General features: G+C 39.7%; 2 protein-coding genes across 3 annotated transcripts in view; both read right to left on the minus strand.

Moving 5' to 3' along the window:
* Nucleotides 1-11,444, minus strand: part of LOC120486584 (uncharacterized) — a 65,262-nt gene that overhangs the window by 7,036 nt on the left and 46,782 nt on the right. The window lies entirely within an intron of this gene.
* LOC120486680 (uncharacterized) lies at nt 3,654-10,071 on the minus strand. Its single transcript, XM_089121766.1, has 3 exons — nt 9,885-10,071; nt 5,100-5,676; nt 3,654-4,915 (listed from the first exon to the last, which is right to left on the minus strand). The coding sequence occupies exons 2-3, from the start codon at nt 5,610-5,612 to the stop codon at nt 4,661-4,663; spliced, it is 768 nt and encodes a 255-aa protein (XP_088977892.1). The 5' UTR covers nt 5,613-5,676; nt 9,885-10,071; the 3' UTR covers nt 3,654-4,660.

Consider the following 11,444-nt stretch of genomic DNA (forward strand, 5'->3'; position numbering starts at 1 on the left):
TCAACTGTCCAATTTTGGTGAACTCTTGCAAATTGTAGCCTCTTTTTCCTATTTATTTTGTAGTGGAGATGAGTGGTACCCAGTGGGGTTGTGGCTTCACAAATGCTTAGCTGCATACCACGGTTGTAACGAGTGGTTATTTCAGTCAAAGTGTCTCTTCTATGAGCTTGAATCAGTCGTCCCATTCTCCTCTGACCTCTAGCATCAACAAGGCATTTTCTCCCACAGGACTGCCGCATACTGGCTGTTTTTCCCTTTTCACACCATTCTTTGTAAACCCTAGAAATGGTTTTGCGTGAAAATCCAGTAACTGAGCAGACTGAGTGAAATACTCAGACCGGCCCGTCTGGCACCAACAACCATGCCACGCTCAAAATCCCCTTTCTTTCCCATTCTGACATTCAGTTTGGAGTTCAGGAGATTGTCTTGACCAGGACCACACCCCTAAATGCATTGAAGCATTTATTAAATTACATGCATTGATTGGTTGATTAGATAATTGCATTAATGAGAAATTTAACAGGTGTTCCTAATAATCCTTTAATTGAGTGTATTTATGTGTATGAGTGAATCTCTGTCTGTGTCTGTATCGTTGTGTAAATCATGCAATTTGTTCAGTTATTCCCAGTATAAGTTTATAAGACTTAGTCCTTTATCTGTGTTGTTTTAAGACTTTATAGATAGTCTTCTATTACAACTCTTAAATGTAAGTTGTTTATACAACTTTAAAGATAGTCTTTAATTTACAAGCATGAAATTACAAGAGTGATAAAAAATTGGTCATACAATGAAGCCCAGATGAACTACACAAAGACGTGTTTTGATAGAAATGTTTAATGGGTTTATGAAAGAAAACACAGTGAGACGTTTTTTTAGAAAGGATTATTTTTATTGAGGAAATGAGCAAATAAATGAAATGTAATCAGTATTTAGAAACAAATATTTAGCATACATATAGAAAGGAAAAAGCAAGTATTACCTAAGTGTTGTTCCAGACCAAGAGGAGGAGAATGTTGAGAGGCCGAGCAAGGAGAAAGATAAAGGAATACAGAACTTTTTATTAGAATTGTGAAAGGACTGAAAGAGTTAAACATGGTTCAAGATCTGGGATTGGACAGTTGTGCATAGGAGATTGAATATGTAATAAAGAGGTGTGACATGTATTATGCATAATAAAAGTACAGTATTCCATGTTTGGAAGATGAGCCAGCCTCTCCATTGTTTGATGATCCAAGCCTGACACCTGCTGGTGGAACTTGTGAATGGATTTTATTGAACTACAACTTGTTATCTTGAGTGGAAGCTTTGAGAAACTAAATATAATACAACTACATATAATTATTATAAAAAAAGATTGCCTGCCACAAGTCTCTGTCTGCATCATATTAAGAACGCAACCAAGGAGGGGTCTTTCTGCTAGACTGTAAGTATGAATTTGAATACTTATTATCTAGGCCTATTTGAAATGAAGACTTTGATAGCTAGGACTGTAATTGTAGCTTGTTGGGATAAGTGACCACTGTGGTGCATCGGTAAGAATGCAACTGAATGCTCTGACTCTCTTCAAGAGATTTATTGACAGCCAACAGATGATTGTCTGTCTACTGTTGTGGCGCCATCTTGTGGCTACCAGAATCTCATTGAACAACACTCACTGACCCTGACCAGCCAGAAACAAACAAGACCAGTCAACATTTTAGACTGGTATTAGCGTTTTGTTTTCGTCTGTTATTGTCCACATAAAGTTAGTTTTAAAAGCTGTTTCGCTTATCATGTCCTTTTAAATATCCGTGTTAAATAGACAGACTTACAAACTTCATCATCTATAAAATGAGAGCTATTTTTCACTTGAACATTTTAGAGTAGGCCTAGTATATTTGAGTTACTGACTATAGCTTTCTTATTTTTAACCCGTTTAAGAGATTCACAATATAGATCAGTTTCAATTAAAAAAAAAAACAAACAAAAAAAACATGGCCTTGATTTGGAGAATTTAGCTTAATGAATATGGAATTTACCTTCATCATGTTGTTTAAACCAATGAGCATAAGCTGTGTCGTCAGCAAGTCGTTTCCCATCATGCTTTTGATCAGCGCAGTCGGTGGAGAGCAACTGCGCGCGACTGCAGAATCCGACCCTTCCGCCTTGCATGACATCAGAGCCAGGCGGACCGTTCTCGGACACATTTCTAACCGGCATGCATCTCGCGCTGATCACCGGTGATCGATTCTGCGCAGAATTTGCTCATCTCAAACAAGCCTATTTAGTCATTAGGCTTGTTTGAGATGAGCAAAATCTGCGCAGAATCGATCACTATGGCGCTTGATCCGTGACAAAATCAAACATCCGAACGACCGACCGAACGTCTGTCCGAATGTGTTGTACTTTTGAGCGTCTGACTGAGCGGGTTGACCCACGTGACGACCTGACGTGACATCAGCGTCTTGAAATTAGCTGTTTTTTAGCCATGCAACTATCCAAGCTGATGTGTAAAGATTATAAATGGACATGAAAGGCACTAAATATAAATATTGTACCCCTAAAACAACAGTAAAACATTTCTCCTGAATACTGTGTATGTGTTTTTTTTAGGGCCGTGCAAAAGTTAATTGCGATTAATCGCATCCAAAATAAAAGTCTGTGTTTACATATATATTTGTGTGTGCTGTATATAATTATTTTGTATATATAAATACACACACATACATGTATATGTTTAAGAAAATGTGTTATTCCTATATAAAATATTTATATTTATATAATATAGATTATGTATTTATATATATATACAGAATTTAAGAGCAAATAATTCTTAAATATATGCATGCATGCATAGGTATTTATATATACAAAATAATTATATACAGCACACTCAAATATATTATGTAAAACAGACTTTTATTTTGGATGCGATTAATCGCAATTAACTTTTGCACAGCCCTAGTTTTTTTACTTTCAAAGAGCAGAAATACTGTAAGCTAGCCTATATAAAGACATTTAATAGTCTTTAATTTGACCAATATCATTTTAACTATAGTTTTTATTGCCTAATGTACAATCTTCTCACAGTCCATAAAACACTCAAAATTAATAAATGTAGCTGATTATATTATTTTTTTAGATTTTGCATTAATCTTTAAAAAAAGATCCAGAAGGTTTTCATGAATATAAACACACACACACACACACACACACACACACACACACATGTGTGTTTTCATATATTTCATAATTACACAATTATATTTTAAGCTGTTGAGACCTGTGAATCTAGTTTAAAATATTTTCAGAACTTAGGCTCTCAGGCTAAGTGATATAATCGTTCAGTTTATGATACAAGCGTGGAAATTGGCATGAGCACTCTCCATGGGTCACTTGACAAGAAAATTGTCCGAGCCACTTGAAATTTCAAGATGGCGGCCATTTTTCAAGATGGCCAACACCTTAGTGGAGCAGTTAAGTCATATAGTGGTTTATTTGGTGATACAAGCATGAAAACTGGCATGAGCAACCCTTTCTTGTCAAACAACCCGTAGAGACTGTTCATACTAAGCCTGCTTATGTCACTAACTAAACATGTAAAGGACTCTATTTTGTAAAGTTAGGTGGAAGGCTAGTCCACGGAACTCCGGCAAGAAGTATGAGAGACAGAAGACAGTTCAATTGTTTATCTTCAGATGTGCCAGTATATCCAGCATTATACAGCATTAGAATTGAGGTGGTAAACATGTGGTTTAGTCTGAAATAAACTAAAATAAATATATCAGAATATGTCTGAATACAGTTAACATAATTCACCTCAGTATGCATCATTTAACATTATATATTTATTTGTCCACAGCGCGGTAAATGGCGCTAAACAGGCTATTCGCGGCAAAATTACTCCATTACTCGCCTGAGTCGCCTCAAAACACATTCATCACGATATGAACAAAACAGCAATCAGATATACAGCTGCAACATTAAAGTGTTAATATATCACGATAACAGCCAGATATAAGGATAAATGAACTTACATTCATGCACGCACAGTTACCACTCGTCAAAGATGAAGATGCGGCAGAGACGGAACTGAAAGTAAATTTACTAAACTCAGAATGCGCGTGCACTACAGCTTAATATGGGCCACTACCTATTACCATATAAGTAGGCTATAAGGAATTTAGTACAAAACAATTATATAGCTTAACTGCTCCACTAAGGTGTCGGCCATCTTGAAAAATGGCCGCCATCTTGAAATATCAAGTGGCTCGGACAATTTTCTAGTCAAGTGACCCATGGAGACTGCTCATGCCGATTTTCACGCTTGTATCATTAACTGAACGATTCTACCAAACATAAGCACTTAGCCGCTCCACTACAATGAGATTAAATATATGAAATATATTTGCGTAGTATTCAGAGTTTGCATTTCTCTGTTTTTATTCATTTTGAGGAATACTAAATCGGTTTTTGTGAAAGTGAGGTGATTAAATGCATCTACAGTACTTATAAATGTCTATATTCCCATTAGTCAACAGAGGGGAAAACTTGCATTACTTATTTAAGAAATAACACTTATTTTGTTGTAAATGTAATGCATTGCCCCAAAACTGTTAGTGAGTTACACATAATAAATGTATCTGCTTATCCTTACTCTGAAATGCAACAACAAAATTAATTATTCTGGTTGGCCAGAAGCATTGCTGGTGCGATCAGGAAGGTCTAAATTGTCCTGCAGTCCACTATTACGTCCATTGTGGGTCCCTGTTGGACTAGACGTTTGGGTGCGGTTGGGAGTTTGAAGTCTATGACCATAAAAGCATAAACAGTGACTTCGGAAACGGTCACATTTTCCAGATGTGCAACAGTCATGAATACCAACAAAAACAATTGCCAAGACACTGAAGAAAGAAATCATGACATAACCGAAAACCTAAAAGAAAAGAAAAAAACATTATAATAGAAGAACAATCCATGTAATCATGATATGTATGTTGAGCCTTTTGTATTTCAGATAACATGTTATTTTAATTTTCTTTGTTAGCACTAGGTACAGACAAACTAATTGAATGTGTATTATAATAATGTACTTTAGATAAAGATTGTATTATATTTACCTTGGACCTATGAAAATTTATAAGTGTGTCATGTCTATTTCTATGAGAGTTGCATGGCCACGTGTTATTATCTTCTGAAATGGGTTTACACCACGATATGTTTAGCTTCTCATCAAAAACATAATGTCCATCACAGCTTGCAATGCCACAAGCTAAATAATCTCCATCAAGTAACAAGGTGAAGATCCACATTACAGGTGGTATCAGACAAGATACGAGAGCTGTAGGCCAGTTCGTCTGAGTATCATCTTTCTCTCTATCCGGGCAATGAAACCATTTCTGTCTAAAAGGCCTTAAAATGAGGAACATTAAACAAAAAGTAAACAAAACAGGTCCAATGAATATGCCCAAAGTTAACGGTATATTTAAATATTTGTCGCATGGGCATGAGAAGTGATGATCCATCAAGGCCTCCAATCCGATTAACAAAATGCTCAACGGAAGAGATTGGAAAAGAGATGATTTCTTCAGGAATACCAGTAGTTGGTTGAAAAGAACATTAACCCCCGGCATGATGATCCTGTCTCTTGTTGTCTGTAGTCTTGTTCACAATTTTTGTATTTGGTGAACAGATCCCCTTTAACAAAGAAGATATCAGCAAAATGAAAAATCATCCGATTTTATATTTATGAACATACCAACATTTTGCAGACATGCTAATCTGAATGGGTGTAACGTTGTATGCATGTATATAGTAAATAATATATATTTTACAAAATGTAAACTTTCACCTCTCTCTTGCTAACTTGTTAGTGGGCTTCATCAGAGAGCACACGAAAAAAAACATAAAATGATTAAAAGTTTCATTGAAGTTCGGGAGGAGAACGTTCAAATGATCTATCCAATTCACATGTAAACAATTTATCCCATCAGCATGAGAGGAGAGCGGGGCACAACCTAACATTTTGGTTTTGGCTCAATTATTAAAAAAAAAATTATTAAGTTAGATTCAACTTTTTTTTACACAAGCAACATACACATATCTAACTTATGTGTAAGTGTGAACCTATGTAAAAAGTGTTGTGCGTTAATGAAGAAAAACGTCTTGGTTACGTATGTAACCCTCGTTCCATGAGTAGGGAACGGAGACATTCCGTCCGATGACGACGAATGGGGTTTCGCTTAGAAAGCCTATCAGCTCTGATCAATATAAAACGAGCCAATGGCAAAGAAATGCTACGGGTCTGCGTATTTTGCATAGAGTAACTCCGCCTCACCTGTGAGTAGAAAAGGAGGATGCTGGCAGCAATACAGACATGTTTCTTCGCGGAGGAGCCAAGACTGAGGAAAGGCGATCCCCACGGCACAGCGGAAAGTGGCAGGAAGACGGACCCAGAACTCCAAGTTCCGTCGGATGACGACGAATGGGGATACCAGTCTAATCACAGCACGTTCTCAGCTCTCTTCCAGTGTCCTACGTGAATCTGAGATCCCTGTCGTGAGACTAGCACAGGAATCCCAAGGTACACTGGTGAGCATACGCCAAAGTTTGGATGAAATTTGAAATTATTGCCAAACTTAAGGAATACACATATAACCCAGAGGGATGCATATGGGAAATTAATGGGGTATCCAGCCAGAGGTGGAATATTTCAACCCCAGGGGTGGCAAGGTGGCTTGCCGAGGGAAAGACACATGCTTAGAGAGGCTTACAGTGGAAATACACATGTGGGGATCAATCAGGGGAGCATGCACACGGGAGGCACCTAGCTGATGCGCAGGCAATTGATACTGGCGCCAACGCCAGGAGAGAGGGGGGAACTCAGGGCTTATGAGGCTCACCTGAGGAGAATATAACGGTTGATGTACGCTACAGTCATGGTATTGTCTGAACGGACTAGTACATGCTGACCCTTGAGCATGGCTCAGAAGCGGCGCAGGCCAAGCTGTACAGCCACCAACTCGAGGCAATTGGCGTGCCATAGGTGCTGGGGTCCTGTCCAGGAGCCCACGGCAGCACATCCATTGCACATGGCACCCCAGCCCGAGGTGGAGGCATCTGTCATTACAACAACAAGCCTGAAAGCTCGTCCCAGGGGCACTCCGGCCCGTAGGAAACTGAGGTTCAACCACGGGGTGAAGGTCTGACGGCAAGTCAGAGTAATTGGTACTCAGAGAGTGCCGTGTTGCCATGCCCACCTCGGGACTCGGTCGCGAAGCCAAAGCTGAAGTGGTCTCACATGAAGCAATCCAAACGGCATTGTCGCAGCTGCAGATGCCATATGCCTCAGGAGCCTCTGAAAAAGTTTCAGTGGAACCGCACTCTTGCCTTCGAACTGTTTCAGGCAAGCCAGCAGAGACTGTGTGCGCTCGCTCGTAAGCTGCGCGGACATGACGACCAAGTCGATATCCTTACCGAGAAAAGAGATCCTCTGCATGGGGCAAAGTTTGAGCATCTGGGCCTGGTAGACCAGCAAAATGGCCAAAGCATGCAGTGAAGCGGCTGCCTGTTCCGCCGCACTGTAAGATTTCGCCACTAGCGGAGATGAAAAATCATCAAAATAGGCTCGCCACGAGAAGAAGCACCCTGTGGACACAGTAGCATCGCAACAGAGCGTTCAACCGAGGGGAGGCCAGTGTACCCTCCGGCAGCGACTCCCTCAAGGGGAAGAGAGGTGGATGAAATCAGCGAGCGGTCATGGGAAGACATGGGAGACTTCCAGGACTTCGAGATCTCATCATGCACATCCGGGAAGGAAGGAATTGAGGTTGGCTGCGGACGTGAATCGGCGGCCGCACCCAAAAACCAATCATCTAGCCGCGAGTGCTCGGGACGAGACGGAAGGGTCCACTACAACCCGATGCTCGTGGCCGCCCGGGAAAGCATGGCAGTCATAACGGGATCCGACTCGATGAACTACTGCACACCCAAAGGAGGCAGCGCTGTCGAGTCATCACTTGATGAATCCTGCCCACCTTGTGATGCCGCGACAGACATGACATCATCATCTGTAGCGTCAAAGGAAACTCGTGGGACTTCTGAAGATGGACCCGTGGGAATCCTCTGGACACTAACGGGCACCGTCACGGGAGGGGTAGTCAGGGCACGGACTGGTAGTCGGCGCCATGTTCCACATGGTCACCTTCTGGTCACCCTGGCCACCAGCTGAAGTACTAGCTCTATCTATTTCTAGAGTCAGTAGATCGGGGGGTTGATGAGGGGACTCTCACTCTTGCGAGATCACTGAGTCTCGACCATAGTGGTCGAGACTCAGTGTGTCATGTTCCCACTGAGAGAACATGAGTCATCCATGAGCACTGCTCTAGCGTGATCAAAGCCCAAACACACTAGACAGCGCTCGTGCCTATCAGAATCAGACACGAGTCTGCCGAAACCAGAAGTAAACGGGCGAGGCATCTTTAAAAAGACGTGCTGCATACAAGCTCCTTTAGAGAGGGAAAAACTCAGTGCTGAAGCACCCGGGGAGAAACACACTCACTGGCAAAGCCACTGCACAGATAAGCAGGAAGTGTCCACTCGCAGCGAGATCGCAGTCACACCAACACCAAGAATCTGCTCGTTTTCAAAAAGCTGACGATACAGGATGGCCTGTGGAACGAAGAATGAACTTGGCTCCAAAGCGAAAACATGTCTGTAGTGCTGCCAGCATCCTCCTTTTATACTCACAGGCGAGTTACGCTATGCAAAATGCATTTCTTTGCCATTGGCTCGTTATATATTGATCGAAGCCGCTAGGCTGAAACCCCATTCCGCGTCATCTTTCGAACTCGGAGTGACAACGAAAGGGAACTGAGCTTTTGATTTTCGCTGAAAGACATCATGAAATCATGAACAACACATCAATTGTACAACATCGTCTAGTCAAGTCATCTATAGATTGTTTCAAATCAGCTTTACAGTCATAACAGGAAATTACCTGTGGGTGTAGGCCTACTGTGGTTATTTGAAGTCACTTTGATGTATGTAGATGAAAGTCTGCATCCCCATGCTTATAATAAACTTTTCCTTGGAAAACTGGACACAGGGTGTGCAGGATATCCTTTCCACATACTTTCTATCCACTCCTCCTTATCTAACCACTTAAACACTATTAACCACTTTTTTAATGCTATGGGCCAATTTTAACACATAGCAGATGCATGGGGCCATGTGGGCACTGAAGCTAAAGGCACAGGATGAATGACGGCAAACAATATAAGGGCTGATTCTTGGTGAGAGATGTGTGGCCAAGATCAGGTCATGTGTTCATAATCAGGCTTGTGACAATATTTTAAATGTATTTATTTAAAATATTTATTTGTGTATTTGTTTGTTTGTGTATTCATTTATTAAGGAAGAGATATAGCCAACTTAATGAGAATGATTGAAATACATAACTGAATAACAATAATTAAGTGCGATGCAAGGCAGTTCGGTTTAAGGCAGATGATTTAATTTGAAATTACCTACAGCATTTCATTCAATAATCTCAAAGATATTTAAAATCTTAAAATTAATACGATTTCTGTTATCATTTAACCATTAAATTACATGCAATATTTTTCAAACCTACTTTATCATTAAATTACATTTAATTGAGTTTACTATCATTTTATGACTACCTTTTACTATTCATTTTACTGTTGTTAATTATTTTAGCATGTTTGATGTGATTCAGAACTTATAATGGAATTTGTTTAAATTCAATTCCATTAGCATTTAAAAACAACAACAATTTTTAAAGTTGAGCAAATATGTGCTACATGACTAAAGGAACAAAGAAACGACTTGCTGAATGTTTTACTTTTCCTGAATCTCACAATAAAACAGAAATAATTGCTTACCTGAAAATAGTTTGAATTCACTTCAATTTAAGCAATTTCCAAACTTCTTTCCCTTTGAAGAAAAGCAAACCACTGCAAACCTCTGCTCCTCTCTAGTTTACACAGCATTTGGCAGCAGAGAGATGGTAGGATATTTCAAACTTAAGCTCGCATGCGCACAAGTGTTTTCCAACGGCATTAACACAAGTCTGATATTGTGTTGTGATAGTGAGTCTATCCCACGTTGCATGTGCCTGTAAGGCTAATGACAAACTCAGTGATATATATATATATATATTAAAGATATTTAAGATATTTTTTTCAGTGACAGGCCTTTAAAGGAACATTTTTCATGACATTGCCATTACATGACACAACTAAAACATTTTGGGGGCCTAAAGCAAACTTTTGAAAACTGGTTTCAAAGTGCAAGTCTTTTAAAAGGACACCGTTATATTATCTGTGTAAACTACAAAAAAGTAATTATCTAAAAATGTAATCTTGTCTCTCACTCCGTGTCTCTGCTGTTCATCTCCAGCATAATAACAGTTGACTTGGGCAGAACTCATTTTCCACTATTGCAGCAGTCATAGACAAAGAGAATCACCAAGGCACTGAAGCTGGCGATCATGACATAACCGGAAAACTGAAATAATAGATAGATAAATAAGCTAAATAAATGAAATAAATGTCAAGTCATCTTCATTTGTAGCACTTTTAACAATGTAGATTGTTCCGAAGTGGCTTTACAGGAAACTAGGGATTGTTTTGGCTTTATAGCAGCTCGAAAATAGTTATTTTCCAGCTAAAGTTATTTTTGATTGATACACTTCCGTCACAACAAGCTAACACGACACCGTTTTAACAGAAAACTCTTAAGTTCTTTCTACACAAACTTTAGAAAATGCGAACCGATGAGAACGCTGATGGTGCGCACATGCGTTTAAAGAGCATGTAGTCCTTCCCTAAAAAAACAACCCGCAACAAACTACTTTTCTTGCCTTAAAATTTAACATTTAGTTTTGACCATCACATCACAGACATTCAAAGGCGCTAACAACAGACACTATTTGTCATACATAAACTCTTCAACAAACTCTCTCAGTGTAGGATATCTGGACTGTGTCTTTTAGCCTTTGACTTCCACACAGTAATTCACCAGCGAGTACCAGGAAGCTCCTAATGGCGTTCATTGACACTTTCATAGCGAACTGAGTTAAAACAGAGCCTTAACCCTTTCTGACAAGAAGGAACATTGTGTACAACACACACACAGACAGACACACACAGATGGGGGTCAGGCCTCAAACAGATCGCCATCTCTTCAGGGCCAGGCGGCCAGAAAGCTCTCTCCAAAACGCACACACAGAAACAGACATTCCTTCATTGAAATCTGTAACTTGACTAATTCTGAAAAGAATACGATAAATTCCTGCATAACCATGTGATTAATGTATTAAAGGGGTCATGAACTGGCTTTTAAAAGTTGATCATATTGTTGTCTGAGGTCAACTTATGACGTTCGCTTGGTTTTTGCTTTCAAAAACATCAGAATAAATAAGTAATAGGCTATTTTCGACC

This window comes from Pimephales promelas, chromosome 2 (genome assembly GCF_988280905.1).
Source record: "Pimephales promelas chromosome 2, fPimPro1.hap1.1, whole genome shotgun sequence".
Taxonomy (NCBI): Eukaryota; Metazoa; Chordata; class Actinopteri; order Cypriniformes; family Leuciscidae; genus Pimephales; species Pimephales promelas.